The sequence below is a fragment of the Salvia miltiorrhiza genome, chromosome 7 (assembly GCF_028751815.1).
Source record: "Salvia miltiorrhiza cultivar Shanhuang (shh) chromosome 7, IMPLAD_Smil_shh, whole genome shotgun sequence".
NCBI classification, from domain to species: domain Eukaryota; kingdom Viridiplantae; phylum Streptophyta; class Magnoliopsida; order Lamiales; family Lamiaceae; genus Salvia; species Salvia miltiorrhiza.
The window spans coordinates 47339963-47365543 of record NC_080393.1 but is presented as its reverse complement, the minus strand read 5'-3'; the positions used below and the strand labels follow the sequence as shown (position 1 = coordinate 47365543).

The window sequence follows — 25581 nt, the reverse complement described above, 5'->3', positions numbered from 1 at the left end:
ATAATAATAATTAATTGTATTGTAAATGAAAAAATGAGTCCATCATGTGATAGCAAGTTTTCAAAAATAAAAAGATATTAATTTTTGTGTACGTTGCAAAATATAAAAAATAAACTATTTTTTGATCGGAGGAAATAATTACTAACTAATTGTGTTTGATCGTGTTAAGCATGTTACACTAGATCCATCTTCTTCCCCGCTTCTTATTTCCCACGCCCTAGCGTTCCAATTGAAAATCATTTGCCCACATTAATTTGAGCTCAAAATAGATTTAGGCATAAGGATATAAATAAAAATCACGCAGTGTAGAAATATGAGCTCAACATCGGAAGTTAATACATTACAATACAGAACAAAAACCTCAAAATGTAAATAAATGGTGGATACAATACAATCACAGAAGAGAAATGTGTAGATGAGAAAATAGGTGGATTCGATATTACAACTAATAGAAAAAGGCGAAAGCTGAGGCCAGAAGGATGGCTGGGATCCCCATCTGTGAAACTCTACCACCAGCGTTCCCGTTGTTGCCACCTGGCGTCGCTGTTTAAATATTCAGTGTGTTAGTTGCAAACTTTTGTTAAACCATGTTACCATTCTTTATATATTAAAGCAAAGATCTTGGTTGCAAAGTTTTGTCATCAAAATTATCATTGATTCATTTGATAGATGTTAAGATTTAATTGTTCCCTCAGTTTGATCACTTTCTTTTCAGCATAAAACTAAATGAGATAGTACTTAGTGTGTTGAATATAATAGGTGAAAGATGAATAAAAAAAATTAATAAGAAAAGTGATTAAATTACTTGAAATAGCTCGAAAATAAATATTGATCAAATTAGTTAGAACCGACGAAGTATTTATTAATAGATTATGATTACTATCCACCAAATACTTCTCTTAAAATATTTACAAAAGTCATTTTATTATTTAGTGATAAGTTCAATCGTTAAATAAAATGAGCAATGACCTAAAATCAAAATAGTTCATTTAAAAAAAAATGTTAATTATAAGTTATAACCTTAATACTTTAATTTATTTTTTGTAATTTCAAAATTATGACAATAGTTTATTTCTCAAAATTTAATTAGAAAATAGTTGTGTAGATTCGTATAGTTTATTGAATTTACTTTTTGATAATTATTCTTTGTTATGATAATTAGCATATGAATTGATTTTTTGTATATAAAAAATTATAATATTCATACTGTGCATCCTACGGGTATAATATTAGTATATATAGAAAAATAGCATAGACTCATTTATTATATTCTCTAGATAGGACTTACACTACCCTTTATCAATAGTTTAGACTAATCGCTTAATGGGAAAAAAGACAAAAATTGAAAACAGAAAAAATAAAAAATAAAAAGATATAGACCCATCCAAAAAGATTCTTTAATAGTTTATTCCTTGACTCAAAAACTAAATAAATTAACTCTGAGTAATTAAATAAGAAATACTCCTATAATAATTAGTATTGGTTACTGTCTGATTCCCACTAAGAAATCCCTCCAAGAACGTGCTCTATCAGAGAATAGATTTTAGGTTAAAGTGGGTCATTAATATAGAAATGAATTACTTATATTAAAAGTTGAATTGGTTTAAGTTGTTGATAATATAGGATTAATTTTATATTATGGATCTTGGCCTTTTTTATGATAAAATTAATTTAAATAATTTCAAATTAATTCAATTTTAAATAATTTCTAACAAATCTCAATTCATATTAACCGACATATTGACTATTCATTTAATGGCGTAGTTGGTATGCCGTGTGGGGTCAACATTTTTCGGCTCGGAAACCGCGTGCATTTGGCAACTATTGATCAAATCTTTCACGTTTAATATACCTAGTTTTGCAATGTTATTAATGAGAAACAAACATTATAGAGAGTAGATAGGAAAGAGACACGATTTGTTTAAAAGGTGGTCTCCGGTGCATTTGGGTGTACCGTATATTTGAGTTGGGGTGTACCGTATATTTGAGTTGTTCTCGACTCGGATCCTGATCTAGTTGGATTATTCTAACTCATCTTTTTTTTAAATGACACTAACACTAACACGATCTTGGAATGACACTAATACTATTTTATTTTACAAACGATATTATTTCGAAAATGACACAAACACTATATTGAAATGACACTAACACTATATGTAAATGATATTCACATTATATCGAAATGATACTAACACTTGACATTCAGATAGGATAGTCCAGTTAGGTTAGATTTGGGTCGGATACGATCCGAGTGTACAGAATTATTTTTTTTCTGTTTTAAAACTTTAAATTACTGCTTTAACTTATTCATTTTAAATTTATTTTTTATAATTTTTAAAATTAAAGAGTTTTAGAATGAATCAATATAATTTATTAATCCTCAATTACACTAAAAACCATTATAATTAAAAATATATATAAGTCAAATCATAAAAATTGATATAGAAGTGAAATAAAATTAATATAAAAATAAAGAAAAAATTATAATACGTTCAATATTGAGAAGAGAGAAAATAAAATATAGGAAAAAATTTATTCTAAAACTTTAAATAATCAATATTTTTTAGTTCTATTTTTTTTTTTTGATTATTTTTATCTCAAATCAATTTTTTTAATAAGGGTCAGAATTTTTAAAGAGAGGGAGAAGTTTACCTGGAGGAGGGAGAGACGAGGAGCCCGGAGCCAGAGCAGCTGATGAGAGAGAGAAATGAAGCTTTGTTATTAAAATGAAAGAAAAAAAAATATGCAGTTACTGAACCTAAACCAATTCTAGAAGATCACAAGTCTTATTAAAACCTCACCTGGCGAAAATTATTTGAGAAAAAACATTAAAAAACAAAAAAGATCCGAAATTCAACATGGATATTAGCTGGCCATTCAAAATTACCCAAAACATAACAGATGTATTCCCACTTTCCAGATAGACCATTCATAACTACCCACACACTGCTTACAGCTTACTTTAAACGTCAATTAATTTGACGATGTAGAGCACGATTGGGAGTTATACCGACAAAAATGTACAAAAGTAATGGCACCTTTGTAATGTGATTGAGGAAGTAATATTTTAGTTACTACTAGCATGTGTAATCTATCATTTGCCATTTGGCATGATATAAATTAATGATTAAAAACATTTTATACGTATTACGTAATTATCCTTTAACTACAAAATAGAAACTATAATGGAAAAAGATATAATAAATTAATATAAAAGACTCCCAACTCCTCTTTTTAATTAATTTAACAGATAAAGATAAAAGCAAATAATTATCCAAAAGTTGAAGAAATTAAGTTAGTGACCGCCCTTCCCAAAATCCAACAGAAATTATGTTAGAGGCTGAACAGGAAATTTCAAGTGTGTGTGTGTGTGTGTGAGAGAGAGAGAGAGAATGTGCACATACCATTGCAAGCACTGGTATCGCTTGGGAGGCCGCAATGTTTAGGTAGCTCAAGAGCTTGAGTTATATTGATCCCGGCGAGAGCGCTTGGGTTTCTTATCAATCCGCAGAGACAAGGAAGTTGAGTTGTCACCACAGTTTTTATGGCCTCGCAGCACTCCGATGACGGATTTGTCGAGTTCAAGTAATCTGCGCACGGTACCAGCTTCACGGCGCAGTCCGACGACTGCCCCTCCGCCACTCTTCCGGCGGCCAATAGCAGCAGCGCGGCCATCATCACCGCCGCGATCGCCGAGGAATTACCTCTCGCCATGATGATTTTGGTAGATCGGAAACTTTTTTTGGGGGAGAGAGGTGGATGGAGGGTGGGGTCGTTGGGAATTGAGATTAATTGGAGCTCTATTTATTTATAGCGTGTGTTACGTGTGGTGTGTATGTGGGAAAGCTGGAAAAGGAGAAAACGTGATGTTGAATTTGCTATTAAATTATTTAAGGAAGAGTCTTGCTTATGTAAATTGTATTAGTCAAAGAATTGTACATGGTGTTCCCATGAAAATAACCTACGATATAGTGTGGGTGGAAAGAGTCTTGTTCTATGAAAATCTAGATCCTTTTTGTTTTTATAAAGTTTAGAATTGACCTATTATATTAATGTTGGAGGATTAGTCTTGTGTGAGACCAACCTGATGGTCAGACCGGGTTGACCCACCCTACCCGCCGACCCTATCCGTTGAACCTGACCCGGAGTATAAATAGAAATTAAGGTTACTGTTCACTCCTTCTCTTCTCTCACGCACGCAACCTTTCATTCTCTTCAAGCTTGCGTCTCTCTCCAGCAAAGCAGCCACCGCACTCAATTTTGCTTCAATTACCGCTGCAATCGCAACCTCCGACCGACTGTTTTGCAACCTCCGTGGCGAATAAGCGGCGCGCGGAGGTTTACACTTGAAGGACAACGTCCCACATCTAACCACCGATTTCGTCGATTCAAGTAGCGGTTTTGTCGACTTTGCTTCAATTTTACCCCACCGCAACCTCCGACCACCGATTTTGGAGCATTCGCCACAAATAAACAGCGGCGCAGAGAACGACCGCAAACCCTAAGGCTATGTTTATCAGCAACCACCCAACCATCCAACCATCTTCAATATTTAATTAATTTCTCTCTCTTCCACATCACTATATTTATTCCAACCCAACCACCTCTATTTTTGTTGATTTATCAATGACCACTCCAACCACCCAACCACAACATTATATATAATTATTTTATTTTTATTTTTAATCGTAATAATTTTAATTATATTAAATATAAATTAAAATATTACAAAAAAATTAAAAGGAAAAAAAACAAACTAATAAAAATTTAAATTACGACAAACTAAAAATATAAACTACAACAATGCAAACTCGAAATAGAAAAAAAAATACATATTAAGCATTTAATTATCATCACCAAACTTTTGCCAAATGTGTTCTATCAAGTCATTTTTTAGAGCATTGTGAGCTTCCCTATTACGAAGTTGTGTCCTGTTCCTCATATAGCTTGCTAGACTTGCAATCCGTTCCGTGGAAAATTCAAAATTAGGATCATCATTAGCTTCAACATCTCCACTTTGGCTATTGAACCTTCTAACTTCCATAAATTCTGTTGGATCACAGTAATTTAGGTAAGTATGTCGCTCGTCTTCCACTATCATATTGTGCATAATAATGCAAGCAAGCATTACTTTTCCCATCATATCACGATACCACATGAGACATGGTCGTTTGATAAAATTGAAACGAGCTTGTAAAACTCCAAATGCACGCTCAACATCTTTTCGAGCAGCCTCTTGATGTTGAGCAAACAGTTGATGTTTTTGAGTATGTGGACCATTAACAGATTTGACAAATGCTGCCCATGAAGGATATATACCATCAGTGAAATAATATCCCATATCTTTTTCATGGCCATTTACCACATAACTAACCTTTGGTGCTCGACCTTCCAATATATCTTTGAAAACAGGCGATTGGTGAAGCACATTGATATCATTTCTTGAACTTGGAGTTCTAAAAAATGCGTGCCAGATCCATAAGTCTTGAGATGCGACTGCTTCCAAGATGATTGTTGTCTTACCGCTTCTTCCTGTATATTACCCAGCCCATGCAGTAGGGCAATTTTTCCATTCCCAATGCATGCAATCAATACTACCAAGCATACCGGAAAAACCGCGTTGAGCACCAACATACAATAGACAAGCAAGATCTTCTTCGGTTGGCCTTCTGGGGTACTCCCCACCGAAGTTGTGAACTACACCTTGCACGAATTTTTCAACTGATTTTCTTATAGTTTGTGCGTTCATTCGAATGTATTCGTCGTGCAAGTCTGCTCCTGTTCCGTATGCCAATACTCTCATCGCTGCAGTACATTTTTGAATCGAAGACATACCTAAACGACCAGTTGCATCACGTTTTTGTTGGAAAAAACTGTCTGTGGCAACGAGTTTGTTCATTATTCTTTCGAATAATGGCTTTCGCATGCGAAATCTTTTTCGAAAAACTTCAGGAGTGTATATTGGCTCGTCTGAAAAGTATTGCTCGAACACACCTTGGTGGCCTTGCTCACGACGACATTCAATAAATCGTCGTGGTGCTCTATCAGTGTTGTTTGTAGGTTGTAAAGATAGAGTTGGAATCTGAAAAGCCACATCATCGATCATGGAGTCAATGCGTCGATTTTGCAATACATGATTTTCATGCATTTCATCAAATTCGGTGAAATCAAAAGGATCAAAGCTAGGACTGGAATCATCAAAGTTTTCATTTGATGCCATGTTAAATTTTGGTGGCTAAATACTAACAAATAGATCAAGCAAATGGATATGTGGGAAAGCTTTGGTTGTGATGAGGTCAATTACTTGTTACTACAGATATATAGAAATTGCTAGTGGAGTAGTTGTTGGAATCCAAGGTTATTCACGTGGAGTATGTAATATTCAACCACAATAATTTCTTCTTTATGTCATATCCCACTATCAATGGAATCCAATGTCATATCCCACTATCAGTGGAATCCAATGTCATTCACGTGTATAGCCAATGGGCAACATAAATAATTGAAACTTTTGTCAGGCATCCAATGTTGAATATCTAGTGGAATCCGACGTTCAATAAATCATTTGCAGTGACAACTATTTAAAATCACATCACTTAGATTCAAAATACATAAACTGAAATTGAAATTACATAAATTTAACGTACTGAAGATGAAATTACATAGAATGACATTACACAACAGATTCACGAAAACTAAAATAAACATAAATGTAAATAGAATTATGGAAATAATTCTGCCATAAGTCGATTTTTCATGGACTCTTCTTGAGGAGATAAGTTGTTTTTACCCAGCAACGTGTTAAGCACATTCCATTTTGACATCATCAAAGTGGATTGCATCCTAATTTCTCCCATTCTGTTAATTGCATCGGTTTCCTTCTCACGTACGATCCTCAAGGCTTGAAGTTCTGCAGTAAAATCCTCAGAAATAATTGACTGTTGTGACATTTTGGCTTTTCCTTTCCTTTTTGCTTTTGTTTTATCTCTACCAGCAGGACGACGGATTGTTGAAGTTACACTTACAGGAGTTTCAGAGGTGGAGTTGTTTGGATTCTCATCTTCCACGGTGGTTCTTGATTTTTTGAAACTGCCACGATCTTCGTCAACATCATCTTCATCATCAACTGCACGGGCACGCGTACGCTCGGTGCCCAACTTCAGCTCCCAATTCGGATGATGACGCATGACTTTTTCAAAAACCTCATAGTGCGTAAACTTAGTTGTTCCATAAAAAAATTGTGCTTCCTTCTCAATATCTGCATCAGACATGCCGCTACTTTTTCTAGCATATGCTTCCTCATATGCACCCACCCACTTAGTTACATTCGCATTCAACCTCTTGTAACGATTTCTCAATGACTCTATGCTTCTTTTCTCTCCCATTAATCGCGAGTTGTCAGCCCGAGATTCTTCATACATTGCTCGAATGCGTTTCCATAAAGTGGCCTTATTTTGATTAGTGCCAACAATTGAATCCGAGCTACAAGTACACCAAGCATACATGAGCGCCAAATCTTCTTGATCATTCCAACCTTTCGGACCGTTGGAGGTGTTTGTGTTTGTGGGGTGGATATTTTCTGGAGTGGAATTTTCACGAGTGAGATCATATGGAAATTGAGGGTTTGAACCAGATCCAAAAACTTGGCTATCAATATTATCAAGATTAGGATAATAATCTTGCGAGTTTGAGAAATTTTGAGAATCCTCAAAAAAATTTCTAGGATCCATTGCAAAAAGTAGAAAATTTTGGTATGTATAACTATAAACAAATGAGGTCTATTTATAGAGAAATTAAAATTATAAATTTTAATATATATATATATATATATATATATAAATTTTATGCTAATATCTAAATTAAAATCAACCAACCAATAAAATTGCAACACATCATCAAAATCCTATCTAAAATGTGAAAGAGACTGCAGGTCTCAATTTGGTGGGGTGGAGACCACGGTCGGTCGACTTCAGCATATTCAATCTCATTTTTGCTTTTTTTTTTAATTTCCTATGTGGCCGGTCGACCACTGGCAAAATGGTTGCCGTTATTTGTAGTCTAAGCTCTCTTCTCCTCTCGACCGCATCTCCGACAACCGATTTTGTACCGGTTATAAAGACTTTGACAAGATTTTCAAGTTGTGAGAGCATATATACTAATTTAGGTATAGATATATTGAAGTTGTATAATATAAATGTTTACATTGTTTACTGTAAAATTTACTTTTGTATACAACAAGTTGTCCTTTTACTGAATGTATAATATTTGTTGTTTCTTGTCTTTCTTTTTAGAAGAATGAAGACTAATAATGTTGATAAAACAAATGATGATACAAACATTGTGGAATCCGATTCACATGCTCAAAATGATGATTCATCAAGTGTGAATATTGAAGAACATGGTGAAAATTGTTTACAAGTCATCTCAAGTGTGAATGTTGAAGAACGAAGTGAAAATAGTTTAAAACTCATCTCAAGTGGTGAAAGTAAATTTCTAAATCAGTACCTATTGTATATGTTTGATTTGCTTTGTCTGTACAACATAAATTACAAAAGTAATAGTTTCATTGAGTAAAAGTTAACATAGTCATTAAATAAAGTGTAATTTTTTTGTAAGATATCTAAATTGTGAATTTCTCTGAATTATTTCTGTGATCAAATATGATGGTTATATATATGTAATTATCAAGAGTAATAGTTACATTCAAAAAATGTAAACGTTGATAATAAGAAAAGTATAATTTATGTGAGAGTTATATACATTATAAATGTAGTGATTTATATTGAAATTAATATTTTTATGTGATCTTGATAGTATTTCTGAATCATTGGTTGGTATAAAAAGCGAGATTGAAGATCTCTATGAGTTGTACACAAAACATGCTCGTAAGGTTGGGTTTAGTGTTAGAAAATCAACTACGAGATGTAATGTTGCTAAATTGTTGGTGTCTAGGATTTTAATTTATGCATGTGAATTATTAAGAAGAAATACTAGCTTTAGTTCTTCAAGCAATCTAGATGAATCTACAAAGAGAAAAATGCAAATAACAAGTGTTGGGAAATTAATGAAATATCATTTTCCTTGTTTTGATGATCCCAAAACTCATAGTATTTTCTTTCTAGACTAGAGCTTTTACTGGACTCAAGTGTTAGAGTCTATTTTATTTGCTAGACTGAAGATCAAAGGACTGAAGACAAAAACACTGAAGGCCTGAAGACAAGACTGAAGTTATTGTACCAGTCCTAACTGAACACCAACACTCAAGACAGTTACTGAAGAACACATACACTGAAGTATCAGTATTAGGGAAAATACTGATACGTGCCACGGTGGATTGAGCGGACTGATACTAAAGTCAAGTATCAGTAGAACCCACAGAGTTATTCCTCATTCCTCAGACTGATATCTCAGTTTAAAGAAGCCACGCGGAATGTATGCAAGTACAGTCGCATTAAATGCTTAGATATGAATATCGTCCTTCTGAAGACAGAGTTTCCCCTTTCATGCTACTTTATTCTGTAGCACCATACTCCTACTGCCGAAAGCATGCTAATTCTTTTCGGATTAGGAACATTGAAGATCGAAGCCTGAGCCAAGATTCAAATTTGTCTCACAACGGCAGATTTCTAAAGACGACCTCCTCAAACGGATCTATTCAAGACGCTGCCTATATAAAGGGCTCAAGGATCAACTTCAATCTTCACCGATTCAAATACACAAGCTGAACCTCTGTCAAAATCGCAACTCAACAATTTCACTGCATTCCAAAGTTTGAATCGAAGAAGAGAATTTCCAATGCTCAACAATCAGTTCACTGATTACTTACATTCTCTTATTCCCTTAAGCAAATTTCTTGCATACCCTAAGCATATGTTTTGATTACTGAGAACCTGTTCTTAGTAATTTAGTTGAAAATACGAACCCCCTTTTTCTAAAAAGCGAAAAGAGAGTTTGATAGTGAGTTCGAGACAGTTGTCTAAACTCTAGGTTGTTTAGTGCCCGGAAACTAAACAGTTAGTTATTCTTAGCACCTGCAAGCTAAGAAGGAAAAATCCAACCCAGTGTGTTGGTACTGAAAGGAGTTCTTTTCAGTCTAAGGTTTATTGTGCACCCGCAAGCACGAGCTTGGTTTGTTGTGCACCTGTAAGCATGTCGCAGCCCGGCCTAGGAGAAAGATAGCTAGACCAGGTATCGTACGACTAGGGTGGAGAAACGAGAGATGTAAAGTAATTGAAAGGAAACTAAGACAAATAAACAATTAACAACTCACATATATAATCAATGAATTTCATGAGGTTCGTCATCATCAAACTTAAACAAAGAAGTTTAAACCAAATAAACATCATAACCAAGATCTGTCAAGCTCATATATAGGTTAAGGTTTTAAAACATTCTACAACACATCAAAAGTGATAAGAGAAATAAAGTGTTGCAGCGAAGTACATCATTGGACATTATGTATGAAGACACAACATCCTGAGCCTATTACTATTTACATAAACAAAAAGCTCCAGCTCAGCACATTTCCATCTTCATCCCAACTTAACCTGCACATTTAGAAAGATATGCAGGGCTGAGTACCAAAAGCACTCAGTGAACATGTGCCGAAAACATTTGAAACTCTGCATGATAATGTTATATATTGAACTTGCCATTTTAAGCAATACACAAGTGATTTCTAAAGCAACCTGTGTTTGCTAAACTGTTTTTATATAGTAACTGAAAGTGTCTGCGCAGACTAAGTTATCATACAAGTATGTACCATATCTACTAATCTCAATAAATACGTTGAGAAGTAGGCCTCCTTCCCAAACGTAACGACAAGCTAACTCAAGGTTAACCGTCACTCTGTGTACACAAATCCTGACTCGCTTAGGACCCGAATTCGTTCTTCTATGTAGATGGTATCATACAAATCTTAAATATTGGCAAGTCAATAACTTGAAAATAAATGCATACACTTAAACGTTATATAATAAAGTATACATCTTTATTTCTTGAGTTAGTAAGCCCACCTGATATATCTCTTTTATTTATACCATACTTCAACTCTAACATTAAATCCCCAAATTTTTGAAAACCCTAGATTTTAAAACATAAATTTTCTTCATGCTATACTTGTAGGAAAACAGAGAATCGAAGAAATTCACCCTTTTCTTTTAAAGTAGTGCAGCTGCTACTTGAAAATCTCTACGAATTTAAACTTGAAGGGTGAGGAAGATGGCTCTGTTCTCTTCCTTTTTTTTTTTGAAAGTAGCCGACAGTAGGTAGAAGTGAATTGAGTTTTATCTAAATTCCCACAAATATACATGGTTATCCTTTTTGTTTGGGAATTTGTGCATTAAAATTCTAGAAACCACTTTTTACAATTAGAAAAAATGGAACTCCCATTTCATTTCTAAAGTTGCCGGCCCATTTGGGCAAAAATTCATACATATAAAGTTTTATTTTAATATATTAGAATTCTAGAAAAAGAACTTTAAAAATGGAAAAATCTATAATTAAATAATTTTATGAATAAAAGAAAATACTTTAAAAATATATTTTGATGAATATTCTTCAATTACAAAAATTTAATGAGGCCAACCATATTCTATGTTGGGAACCTTGTGGAATATCCTAACCCTTGTTTTGATGATACCAAAATTCATAGGACTTAAATGTAATAGACTAGAATCGTTTTGAACTCAAGTGTTAGAGTTCGTTTCTAGTTTAGTTGCGGTGACAAAGACTGAAGACTGAAGACTGAAGAATGAAGACTGAAGACTGAAGACTGGAGTTACCAACTGAAGTATCAGTTGAAGAATCAGTTGAAGACTGATTATTTAATGCGCGCCATAGACTGATACTAAAGTCAAGTATCAGTTGAACATTCCTCCTATGACTGATCTTCCAACGTTCAGAGGAAGCCACGTACGCTCAAGTACAGCCGCATTAAATGCAGAGATATCTCAATATCTTATCTCTGCAGAGGTCATTCCTATCTGGTGGTTACTTTTCAGAGATGTCACATCTCCTGTCATTCAAAGAGAGCCGTTTCCACACAGACAAGGAACCTCGAAGATTGAAGCCTCATCCCAAATTCGAATTGCTCTCCAACGGAAGAAATCTTGAGGACGATTTACGCCAACGGATCTATTCAAGAGTTCTCCTACAAATAGCGCTCGAGGATCACTTCAATCTTCACCGATTCAACAACATAAGCTGAAGCTCTGCCGAAATAGCTACTCAGCCGAAAAGCTTAAACGCTCAAAGCTTGAATCGAAGAAGAGAATTCCAAAGCCAAAATCAGTCACTGCTGATTACATACATTCTCTTAGACCCTAGGCATATATTCTGTGTACCCAGAAGCCAAAGGTCAAACTTGCTTCAAAGAACTTGTTCTTTGTAAGTATAGTTGGCACTCGTTTAAACCTCTCCCCCATAAGAGTGTTTGAGTGACTCAGAGATTCAGAAAGGTACTCTGATCTCTGAAAGGGAAGTCTGAGCACGAGGTGTGCTTAGCAGGGAAATCCTACGCGAGCTGTGTAGGTGCTGAAATCCTATACGAGGTGTGTAGGTAGGGAAACCCTACGCGAGGTGTGTAGGTGCTGAAGAGAGTTTATCTTCAGTTTACGGTTTGCAGTGCACCAAGCAAGCACTTGCGGAGTGGATTGTTGGTCTGATCAACCAGCCGTGGATGTAGGAAAGAGTTTTTCCGAACCACGTAAAAGTCTCTGTGTTATTTACAGCTTTCAGTTTTACTTTCATAACTGCGCTATTTCATTTGATAAAACTGAACACTGACTAATCGCTAGAGAAACCCTAATCCAACTATCTGCTCCACCGAGGCTATTCGAAACTAAGTTTAATTTCCGCTGCGTGTGATATCAATCTGACTGAACTATCCTCTGATAGTAAGGAAGAGTGATATCATCTTTATCTTTGCAAACACGACTGAAGCCCTTACGTGGATCAGTTAAGTTCTTGTGACTTAACTGATAACTCTTTACTGAAGAGCTTTCAGTATCAGTCGTCAACCCTGTTGGTCAAAACTAATTTCGGTTAAACAGGTGTCTGGTTTGCTTGTAAAGTTTCATTTCTATCTCTGACTGAGATCCCTCTGATTGAGGTTGGTAGATAGACTAAAAATAGCCTATAGGTGTATTCCCCCCCCATACACCTATTTGAGACCCCCCCCGGACCTAACATTCTAGTCTATCAAGAACTATTCACCTTCAAGAAAATGATAAATAAATATTCTCATATTATTCACACTATTGATTTAGTAATAAATCTTAATTACTAAACCAATAAACTCATGAGTAAATAATACTCAAATAATTAAATGGCATCTCAAGCTATTTAATTCCTTTAACAAATATATATACTAATAAAAATATTATAAAAATATACGGGGTATTACATCCTCTCCCCCTAAAAATAAATTTCGTCCCGAAATTTGCGTACCTCGTTAAATAATTCGGGGTACTTCTCTCTCATCTTGTTCTCGAGTTCCCATGTCGCTTCATCTCGCCCATGGTGTCTCCACTGGACATTGACTAAATTAATGGATTTTTTTTTGATCGGACAAAGTCATGTTAGATGTTAGTAATTAGTTCCCCATCCACTCCAAGAACCACCTTATCTCTCCATTCACCAAAATCCACCTTATATCTCCAATCTCTAATTCGCTCCCAAGAGGGATCGAACCCGGGTCACTTCACTTAAGTGAGGACCCGGTGGCCAGTGGACTAAATTAATGGATTTGTTTCGCAGTTGTTGAATCTTGTTATCCAAGATCATTTCAGGTTTATCTTCATAGCTCATATTTGGTTCAACTTCTATTTCTTCTTGATGGACGACATGTTTGGGATCATAGACATATTTTCGCAACTGCGACACGTGAAACACATTATGCACGTTGCCAAAATTCGGTGGCAGTGCTAATCTGTAGGCGACTGGGCCTATTTTTTCCAAAATCTCATATGGTCCTGTGAATCTGGGTCTTAACTTACCTTTTACTCCAAACCTGGATACTCCTTTAGTCGGTGAAACTTTTAGAAATACTTTGTCTCCCATCTCAAACTGTAGCTCGGTTCGTCGATTATCGGCATAAGATTTTTGTCTATCCTGTGCCTCTTTCATTCGTTGTTTGATCTGTCGGACAATTGTAATCATCTCTTCCACCGCATCGGGTCCTAAGACTCTTCTTTCACCCACTTCATCCCAATAAAGGGGAGATCGACACTTTCTCCCATATAGAGCTTCGTATGGTGCCATGTTGATCGTTGCTTGAAAACTATTATTATAAGAAAACTCAATAAGGGGTATTACTTGTTCCCATTATGTGCCTTGATCCAATACAATGGTTCTGATCATATCTTCTAAAGTTTGAATGGTCCTTTCAGATTGCCCATCAGTTTGGGGATGAAAAGTTGTACTGAAATTTAGCTTGGTGCCCAATTCTTTCTGCAAACTCATCCAAAAACGTGAGGTAAACTTAGAATCTCAGTCCGACGTAATAGTTATTGGTATTCCATGTAAACGTACTATTTCTCGGACATACACTTGGGCCAATTTGTCAGAGCCATAAGTAATGGGGATGGGAATAAAATGAGCACTCTTCGTAAGTCGGTCTACGATTACCCAAATTGCCATATTTCCTCTTTTGGACTTTGGCAGACCGATTACAAAATCCATTGTTATATGCTCTCATTTCCATTCCAGAACTTCCAACGGTTGTAACTTTCCATAAGGTCGTTGGTGTAACGCCTTTACCTGTTCACAGGCCAAGCATCGTTCAATAAAAGAAGCTATGTCTCGTTTCATTCCTTCCCACCAGAATTTTTGTTTAAGATCTTGATACATTTTGGCGCTTCCTGGATGAGCAGTATATGGCGTTTCATGAGCTTCACTCATGATTTCATCTTTTAAGCTTTTATAATTCGGAACAACAAGTCTTCCTTCGAACAAAATTGCATTGTCTACTACTTCTCTATATGCACTAACTTGTTCTGTCCGAATTTTGACTCGCAACTTTTCTAACTTTTCATCATCTCTTTGTGCATTGACCACCCTGGTTCTCAAATCAGGAGTTATTATCAATGTTGCCATCATGCCCTCCATAGCTTCAATTTTTCAAAGTCCTTTATGAGTTCTTCTCTTTGTGTGAGGAGAAACCCTAGCTTGGATTGACTCTTTCTACTTAAAGCATCAGCTACTACATTAGCTTTTCCTGGATGATAATTGATTCCACAGTCATAATCTTTGACCAATTCAAGCCATCGTCTTTGTCTCATATTCAGATCTTTCTGCTCAAAGAAATATTTGAGACTTTTGTGATCTGTATAGATTTCACACCTAGCCCCATAGAGATGATGTCTCCAAATTTTAAGTGCATGTACTACTGTAATACCTCGTACTTTTCCTCATGTTGTGAGATAGTGTCTTAACACTAATGAGAGTACTGAGATGTCGAAATACGAGACTTTTTTTTTATGAGTAGATAAGACAGATTGTCTTTAAATAGAGATATGAGAGAATAAACCAATGGTGGAGTTAAAGTGAAGAGATTTGAGAAGTGAGTTGAGATGGAGATGCTGATTGAATTGAGCTGAGATTTTATTTTATTTCCAACTACCGGGAATAGAATTACCGGATACCGAATTATCAGAGTTTGACTGTCCTATTAAGAAAATAGGAATAATGAGTTGGAAATAGAGTCGAGGAAGAAAGAGTGAGAAACCTTGATAAATAGAGTCGGTCAGAGAGACGTCTAGTTTGTTTGTGTCTGCCGACCGCTTTGATGTGATGTTATGTGAATTTACGTGACTGATTGATTATGTGATTTCTGTTACGTGTGTCATTATGACCAAGTTACTATGATTTTTTATTTGAGACCTTAGCACTTGGATTTTTGATTAAGTTTCCAAAGAAAGTGCGATTTATTTTTACCGAGAAATCGAATGATGACGGTTTATGGAAATTTTTCCTAGCATAATATTTTTAAATTATTTTTCCTACGAAGAGGAATATTATAATTGAGTGAGTGCACTAATATTAGTGCTATAATTTTTTTTTTGATCACATGAATAATTATGCTATGGTATTTTATTATTGAATAATATTTCCATAATTATTGTGATTAATATTTAATCACCCTTCTCACACTATTATTTTAATTTCCTAAGCATGTGCTTAAATACCACAATTTACCAAGTGGATTAATTGAGAGAGTAGAGATTGAGAGTGTATTAATTGAGAGAGTGTAGAGATTAGAGAGAGAGAGATCAAGGCAATTAATGCCAATATTCACTAAGATTGCCAAATCTTCTATAAGATTACCAAATCCTCACAAATCTTACCAAGCAATTCTCTCTCACTCACTCACCACATTCGGCCACTCCACCTCTCTCCCTCACTCCCCATTTTCGGCACTCTCTCTCCCTCATCTCTCACTTCACCTCCATTGACAACCATTAACGAGACCTTCGGAGCTTCACAAAGTCACACCAAAATCACAAATCACCCTCTAAATCTTACACTAAACACTTCCACCTCCTTGAATTCAAGAAGATCTTTGGAGTTTGATCTTCAAAGTTAGAGAGAGAAAATTTGGTTTTGGGTGTAAGTTTGGGTAAGTGATCTCTATATTCATAGATTAGACTTGTATGAGATTGTATGTGAGTATTCTTGAGAGTTTGAAGCAAGAAAATCACCCCCTTCTTTTTTTTCTAAATTTTCGAAAATATGGGTCTCATACCCTTCAAAAAATTTTCTTTTTCTTTTCTTGATTTGGGGTGAAAAATGAGTTTTATATGATGTTTGTTGATGATTGATGGGTGTTGTGGAGTATGTGCTTAGAAATGTGAAAGATTGATGTAGTTTAGTTTACCCAAAAATGGGAACTTTTGAGTTGATGATTTAAATGATGAATTGATGATGTATATGAGTCCATGAGATGTATATGATGATGATTGATGGAGTAAATTGAGTATATGATGTCAATTGATGATTTTGATATGAGTTAGTTTACTAAAATTAGGGCTATGTGTATCTATGCTCTAATTTGTAAATTGATGGAGTATATGTGAGTTTAAATGACTAAAATTGATAGATATATGATGAGATTAAAGATCCATGTGTGTTTATAAAATTTCAAAAGAGTTTAGTTTAATAAAAATTAGGATTTTCTTGCTTATGTGTCTATTAAGTGATTTGGTTTAAGATATATGAAATTGAGCATGATATTAGTGTTTTAGTATGTTTGATTAAGTCTATTGTAAGCTAAGTAAAATTTGGACTTAGTTTAGTTTGAATGAGTTTTTGAGTTTTCATATTTTGAGAAGTCAATGAATGATAAAATAAGGTCTAATTGATTTATGACCATTATGTGAACGTTTGTCATGCTTTTGTTAAGAGTTTGCGTTGATACATGAGTTATCATTAGAGTTTAGTTTACTTGATAAAAAGGGGATTTATATGTGTAAAGTGAGTTATATGATGTATGAGGTCATTAATGAATGATTGAGTGATTTTGAGCATGAGAATGAAGAGATAATTGAATTGATGGTTCGTTGAAACGTTTTACTTGAGATTTGAGTTTATGATGTAAAAGAGGAGAGTCTAGATTAAGTATGATAAGTATTTTAATGTGCTTGAATGTTTTTGAGTGTTATATGTGTTTAAAATAAGCTTTGATGAGTTTTCTTGGATGGAAGGTTGAGTTGAGCATTTAAGAGTTTGAGATGAGATTTTGGTGATTTTCGTAGGCCTACTGACCTACTGTGATCGACGATTTGTCGATGTCAAAAAGCTTTTAAAATTTTATAGAAAGTCCCTACATGAGTCTTGAGCACCCCTGTAAACTTTCAAGTCATTTGGACTTCGTTTACTATTTTTATAAAATGCAAAACCTAAACTGCATATTTCTACCGAGAGTTGCAGAGAACAGGGGAAAGAGTCATTATTTTCAGTGACTTCCTGTGTAATCTAGCCTTCCAAATTTTTATGGTATTAACCTTATTGTGTTATCTAGATATCCGCCAAATTTGAGCCCAGTTTGACAACATCTACTATTTTTCAAAAATCAAAGTTTTCGATTGCTCAAAACTGCCGAATATGGTAGACTGTAGTAAAACAGTCATATCTCCCAAACCACTTGGAGTTTTTGACTCTACTTTTTTTTATATGAAACGAGACTCGAAGACCTTTCTTTTGGTATAAGTCTTGAGTCCAGGAGATGTCAGAGTCAGAACAGGTTAATGTTTTAAGTTGAGTCAGGGTAAAAACAGAACATGATTTGGTAATGTTTGATTGTATTTTTCTTATGTGCCTTACGTGTTTGTGTTGCCTATGTGTTTGAGTGAAAATTTGACGAGTCTTATATGAGAGATAAAATCGAGACTTAGAACCATGATTTTCTTGAAACCTATCCTTGAGCTTAAGGATTTAAGATGAGTGGAGAGTCTACATAGAGTTGAATAAGGAAATAGAATATGAGATAGAGCAAGAGTTAAGGCATGAGATTTGTTAATGAGTTTCTAATCGAGATTCATTTTATGACATGAACCTTCGATGATGACGATGATCCCTGAAGACACGAGCAGAGCAAGGAAGTAAGTAACTCCGCTTTGACGGGAGATTTTGAGTAAGGTCTTCAGGTGGGCAATATTTTGAGTATATGTTTATCATATGAGCTTTCTAAAATAATTTGATGATGTTATGAGATTAACAAATGTTTTGAGATAAATGATATTTGAGAACTGTTTGACTTGCCAATTTTTGATGTTGAGCTTGTGTGTTACCCTCTACTGATGAGACGAATTCGGTCCTGCCACAAGCGGGATTTTGTGCACAGAGGTGACTGTGAGCCGTCTTCGGGTCGGCCGGTCACGGTACTTGAGAGGGAGGCCTACTTCTCAGTACCTTAATTATAATGATGAGTTGTAGATGCGGTACATACATGTCGATTACTTTGTCTGCAGACACTTATTTATGATGTTGATTATGAAAACTGCATGCACAGATTCTTTTATGCTGACTTATTTATGTGTATTGCTGAGATGTGGAAAGCTTCAAACTTATAGCTCTAAGAGCACTTTCCTTGTTTTTCGGCGTTTGCCCACTGAGTATTATGTACTCACGCCCTGCATGTATTTCTAAATGTGCAGACTAAACGAGGAGCGAGATTGGACTGGTGCTGGTGGGGATTTGTTGGAGGATGTATTTGCTTTATCGTATTCCCATTTTGACGATAAAGCCTTGATGATTGATATACTTTGATTTTTCTTTTGAATTTAAGCAATGTACTCACGGTTATATGTCTTCATACATATAATCGATTCGCCTTTTGCTGCGATACTCTGCATATTATGATTCCTCACGAAAAATGAGCAATACCCGTTTTGTTTTTGATCTTGAAATTCCTGATATTTATGAAGTTATAACGACATTGACGATTTTACCCTTGGGTTCCTTTATGATGATTTCCTTAACACCTTTCGATACGAGCTTCCGCTTGATGTTCGACCTATTCCTCTTATCTTTTATTCTTTTAAAAATAGTCGTATCGATACTCGTACCCCGCTATTACTAACGTCGGGAATCGGGTTGCGACAACTACAGCTGCTAGTTCCAAGTCGTGTGTTAAATAATTCAATTCATGTGGTCGTAGTTGTCGTGATGCATAGGCGATGACTTTGTCGTTCTGCATCAACACACAACCAAGTCCAATCTTTGAAGCATCAGTGTAAATTGCATATTCTTTATCAGCTTCTGGCACTGCCAATACTGGGGCTGTAGTTAATTTCTTCTTAAGCTCCTTAAAACTCTTCTCACATTCTTCCGTCCATATGAATTTGGTATTCTTCTTGAGTAATTGGGTCATCGGTCGTGCTATCTTAGAGAATCCTTTAATAAACCTTCGATAGTACCCAGCGAGACCTAAGAAACTGCGAATTTCGTTAGCTGTAGTGGGTGATTTCCACTCTTGCACAACTTGTACTTTTGCAGGGTCAACTTTAATTCCTTCCGATGAGACAATATGCCCCAAGAAATTTACTTCTCTCAACCAAAATTCGCATTTGCTGAACTTGGCATAAAGTTTTTCAGCTCTTAATTTCTCCAATACAGTCTTGAGATGTTCTTCATGTTCTTCTTCACTCTTTGAGTAGACAAGAATATCGTCTATGAAGACTAATACAAACTTATCCAAATATGTGTGAAATACACGGTTCATAAGGTCCATGAACTCTGCTGGGGCATTGGTTAACCCAAAAGGCATTACTACGAATTCATAGTGCCCATACCTTGTTCGAAAAGCAGTTTTAGGGACATCATCTTGTCGTATCTTCAATTGGTGATATCCAGATCTTAAATCCATTTTTGAAAAGACACTTGCTCCTCTAAGCTGATCAAATAAGTCGTCTATTCTTGGCAGAGGGTATTTATTCTTCAAAGTCAGTTTATTTAACTCACGGTAATCGACACACATTCTCAACGTTCCATCATTTTTCTTGACAAATAGGACTGGTGCTCCCCATGGAGACATGCTTGGTCGAATGAATCCTAGATCAAGAAGTTCTTGCAGTTGAATTTTTAATTCCTGCAATTCTTTCGGAGCCATTCTGTACGGTGCTTTGGATATTGGAGCAGCGCCAGGTTCGAGATCAATAGTAAATTCCACTTGTCTATCCGGTGGCAAACCTGACAAAGCTTCTGGAAAAACATCTTTATAATCCCGCACTACTGGTACATCATCAATGCTCATTTCTGATTTTACTTCTTTATTCAAATAGACCAAGTATGCTACATTGTCCCTATCCCGCAACAACTTCACAGTTTGCATTGCTGATAATACAACAGGTGTTTTCCTCTTTTGCTTTTCCATGCCGTAGAAGCAAATAGGTTATTTTCCTGGTGGTTGAAAACAAATTTCTCTCCTTTCGCATCGAATCGTCGCATAATTTTCTGTCAACCAATCCATTCCAAGAATAATGTCTGCGTCCCACATTGGCATTAAATGCAAACATTTCGATGTCATCTTAAGGGGACCTAACTCAAAGTCTAAGTTTGGACAGGTGTGCTTAGTTGTGATACCCTTGCCTAGAGGAGTCATTACCCCATTTTATTTTTATCTTGTTCTACATTAAGCTCAAAGGTATCTACGCATGCATATGATATGAATGAATGTGAGGCACCAGTATTAAATAACATGATGATAGGCACACCCTTTAATTGACTCATACCTGCCAGATTACCTTAGTTCTTCTCAAAAGGTTTCTGCTCTAGGGCAAAAATCCGTTGGTGTTGTTGTTAATTCAGCAGCTGCTTCTGTGGTTGTTGTTGTTGTTGCTGCTGCTACTGCTGCACGAAAATCTAAATGAAGTCCACGAGTGTTGGTAATGCTGCTGCTGGGGCTCGAAAGTATTTTGCTGCATGAAACCTGGATTGTACTGCTAAGGAAAATTCTGATTCCGGATAGGAGGAATTTCTGCCTTGCTCATCTTGAGCTGCTGTAGCTGCCTCATCACAGTTGCCAACTACTTTTGTAGCTCGCAATTAGGTGCCACTGCAGTTGCCTCAACCCGTTTTCCACGAATCAACTTCTGTTGGGAACTCTCAGCTAGAGTCTGGAAAATCTGATTGAGCTCTTCAGCTATCTTCCTGGCTATGTTTCCTCCTGCAGTACTGTCCACCATAAATTGAGCAGTCTGAACCAATCCATCATAGAAAAATTGGCTCAACATCGCAGGGAGCAGCTGATGTTGTGGGCATTGCCGGAGCAGCTCTTGAAATCTCTCCCACGCCTCATGAAAAGGCTCATCTGCTCCTTGGATAAAATTCATAATTTGGGTACGAATTTCCTGCGTCTTGTGATTGGGATAAAATTTCAACATGAATTTTTCGCATGCCTCTACCCAAGTTTTGATGGAATTTGGTGGCAAGGATAAAAGCCAGGTCCTTGCCCTATCCTTCAAAGCATACTGGAAGCATTTAAGCTTCAGCTGATCTTCTGTGATTTCCAGCAGCGGGAAGGTCTGCACCTGGGTTCAGAAATCACAGACAAACTTCAAGGCATCTTCGTTAAGTAGCCCATAAAAGAGTGGAAGCGAGTTTGAATCGGTTGGTGTCAACTTATAGTTCCTGACTGCAGTAGGAAGAACTATAGCTGAACTCATGGCCTCAATGACAGGCCCGGCAAAATCTCCCATGTACTGCAGATTTCCTGCAGCCATCTTTTCTTCTTCTTTCGCTGCAGACTCTTCAGAACGGTCAGAGTCAGATTCTGCAGTATCCTCTAGATTAGTATCTGAATAAGAGTTTTCTGCTCTTTCACGATCTTTTTCCACATAACTGTTTGAACTGGATTCAGACTCCTCCCTGCGGTTTGGAAATAAATCCTTGCATGCACAACACTAACAAACGGATCAAATGCACCGGAGGGAGAAAATAACCGAATCAAAAGAAAAAAATAAAAAAAAATACATAAAACAAAGCAACACAATTAAACGCCTAAAACCTTCCCCGGCAACGGCGCCAAAATTTGACTCAACCTAAACACTATGCTAGATTGACTCGCAATCGTACGAGGTCTATTGTAGTGTGTAAGCTAACCCAAGTCGTCTCTCAAGGAAGATTCAACAGGGCTCCTAATTGTATCACAGCGAAAGCAATAAATTTTAGGTTTGATTATTATAATTAAACTAATGTTTGTAATTGAGAACTCAACTTAAAACTAAACTCAGAAATGACAAGGCAGGAAAGAACAAAATACAAATACCGATGCAGAAATAAACTATTAAACCCTAGGCATAATTAAATGATAAAGTAAAGGCTACTGGAAATAAAATGCTACTACGTTAAGAATTTAAATAACTGTAAATAAAAACTTCTAATCTAAATTGACAGAAATGAAATTGCAAATTGAAAGCACAACATAATTCGTTCAGATTCAATGAGGCTAAAATAAATAAAAAATACCAATAACGTCTCGAGAAATGAGTCACTGTCACTGATTACAACTTCGAAACGGAAAATGAAATCAAAACGGAAATGAAAAGCTAACTAGAACAGAATCTCAAAAAACTTAAAGAACTCTGAAAACTAGAAAAATACTAAAATATTTTTGGTGCCAGAGGCGGAAGATGATAGGTCAAAAAGAGCAGTTAAGCCCTTTTATAGTCTGCCAAAAATAAAGTATGCTTCTATTTTTTGCCTTTCTTCAAGCCTAATGAAAACAAGAGGGCGCAGCAATTCTGGGCCTAAAAGAGAGTCGGCAAGGCATGCGTGCGTGCGCGGGGTCGGCACTCGGCCGAGACTCTGAAAGAGCAGGCGCCGAGAGCTACCGCTAGGCGCCAAAGTGTGAGGCACACAGGAGAGTGCTCGACGAGGAGGTATAGCGCGCGGCGCTTGGCGCGCAGTGAAGCAACAGGGACCTCGGGCGAGGAGGAATAGCGCGCGGCGCTTGACGTGCGGCGAGGCAGCAGAGTATATGCCGCATGCCTCGGCGCGGGCATGAATGCCTCGGCGCGGGCATGAAGGCCATGGCCGAGTGTGCATGGGGCACGCGGCAGCAGTCGGGCGAGTGAAGGTAGAGAACACTGAGGATGTGAAAGGCGCGCACGGCGCTGAGCACCCGACGGGCAAGGGGCCCCGGCGCCGGGCCCGGCGCTGGGGCCCAGCACCAGTTTGAGCCCAAATAAGTAATTTCTCCAACATAGCATTCTTCCTCCTATTTTATCAATATCTCCTGCAAAACATCAAACAGACTCATAAACGCACCAAATTCCAAAATAATTAAACTCAGAATATCACAATCAAACCCCCAAAATAAGAACAATTAGGCATAAATCAACACTCACGAATGAAATGACAGTCAACCTCAATATGTTTAGTCCTTTCATGAAACACTGGATTGTTAGCAATGTAGATAGTTGCTTGGTTATCACAATACATAGGTAAAGGTTCATTGAAAGTGAACCCCAATTCCTCAAGTATAGGGCTGGGAAGTTCGGGATCGGGTATCGGGTACCCGATTACCCGACCCGAAAAAATTGGGTATTGGGTACCCTATACCCGAAAAAATCGGGTTCGGGTTCGGGATTGGGTATTTAGGGTGTTAGAAAATCGGGTATCGGGTATACCCGATCGGGTATCGGGTATACCCGAAATACCCGAATTAATTGTAATATATCGGCACTGGCACAACTGTAATCCAATCCCACTTGACTTCCCTTCCCTTGAATCCCTTCGGCCTTCCCATTTCCCAAGTCCCATTTATTTTGAATTGAAATCCCAGCTGTATTTCCCAAGTTCCCAAGTTCCCATTGTATTCACACTCTCGAAATTAATACAAGAAAGATATGTTGGCATTTGATTCCTAAGATTTCTCTACAATTCCTTGTTTTCTCTCGTTTCCCATTTATTTTGAATTGAAATCCCAGCCCCAAATCCCAAATTCCTAATCCCAGCCCGCCCCCAAATTCCCAATCCCAGCCCGCCCGGCCGCCCCCACTCTAGAATCGTTTCCGTTTCCGGTGACCCAGCGACGCCCCTCGCCCGCCCGCAGTCGCCGTTCTCCTCGGCCGTCGCCGTCGTTCACAGTCGCACAGTCGCGACCTCGCCCAGCCCCCCCAGCCGCTTGTTCCGCCACCGAGCTTGTCTACGCCTTTTCTTCTTCTTCTTCTTCTTTTTTTGTATGAATTTTAAAAGAGGTAGCCTCATTTGAATTTGCTGAGTCTCGATCTGTATTTTGTATGAATTTTCTTGATCTATGATATGTATGAATATTGTATGAATTTTCTTGATCTGTATTTTGTATGAATCTTGATCTGTATTTTGTATGAATCTCGATCGGGTATTAGGGTACCCGATTTCGTTTTCGGGGTCGGGGTCGGGTATAGGGTTTAGGGGATTTTTGGGTTCGGGTACCCGATTTTTTCGGGTAGGGTACCCGAACCCGACCCGATTCCTAGCCCTACTCAAGTAGATTCTTCACTCCTATCATCTCAGTAGTAGTGTGAGCCATTGCTCTATACTCGGCCTCGGCAGAAGATCTAGCAACAGTTTGTTGTTTCTTACTTCGCCAAGTTACCAAATTTCCTCCCAAATAGGTGCAGTATCCAGAAGTAGACTTCCTATCAGTTTTAGAGCCAGCATAATCAGCATCAGAATATCCTTCAATCTTTAGATGACCATTCTTCTTGAATAACAATCCTTTCCCCGGAGATTTCTTGATATATCGAAGAATCCGAATAGCAGCATTCCAATGAACTTGCTTAGGCTTATCCAGGAAACGACTGACCAAGCCAACAGCAAAAGAAATGTCAAGCCGTGTTACTGTCAAGTAGATAAGTTTCCCAACAAGTCGTCTATACTTAGCTTTGTCCTCGAAGAGGTCTCCACTGTCATCCCAAACACTAGGATCAACATCCATAGGAGTATCAACGGGCTTCATTCCAAGCAATCCAGTTTCTCTAAGCAAATTTGTAGCATACTTTTGCCGAGACAGAGAAACTCCAGACTTACTGTGAGCAATTTCAATCCCTAAGAAATACTTAGGACGTCCCATATCCTTAATAACAAACTGTTGCT

At 36.9% G+C, this 25581-nt stretch overlaps 3 protein-coding genes across 3 annotated transcripts; all 3 read right to left on the bottom strand.

Moving 5' to 3' along the window:
• Nucleotides 1-286: 286 nt before the first annotated feature.
• Nucleotides 287-4120, bottom strand: LOC130992825 (non-specific lipid transfer protein GPI-anchored 7-like). Its single transcript, XM_057917576.1, has 3 exons — nucleotides 3408-4120; nucleotides 2656-2694; nucleotides 287-543 (listed from the first exon to the last, which is right to left on the bottom strand). The coding sequence occupies exons 1-3, from the start codon at nucleotides 3715-3717 to the stop codon at nucleotides 446-448; spliced, it is 447 nt and encodes a 148-aa protein (XP_057773559.1). The 5' UTR covers nucleotides 3718-4120; the 3' UTR covers nucleotides 287-445.
• Nucleotides 4121-4846: 726 nt separating this feature from the next.
• LOC130994307 (uncharacterized) lies at nucleotides 4847-6223 on the bottom strand. Its single transcript, XM_057919353.1, has 2 exons — nucleotides 5611-6223; nucleotides 4847-5535 (listed from the first exon to the last, which is right to left on the bottom strand). Exons 1-2 carry the CDS (start codon nucleotides 6221-6223, stop codon nucleotides 4847-4849), a joined length of 1302 nt encoding a protein of 433 aa, XP_057775336.1.
• Nucleotides 6224-6725: 502 nt separating this feature from the next.
• LOC130994306 (glutathione S-transferase T3-like) lies at nucleotides 6726-7733 on the bottom strand. The gene has a single exon (XM_057919352.1). It carries the CDS (start codon nucleotides 7731-7733, stop codon nucleotides 6726-6728), a length of 1008 nt encoding a protein of 335 aa, XP_057775335.1.
• Nucleotides 7734-25581: the final 17848 nt, after the last annotated feature.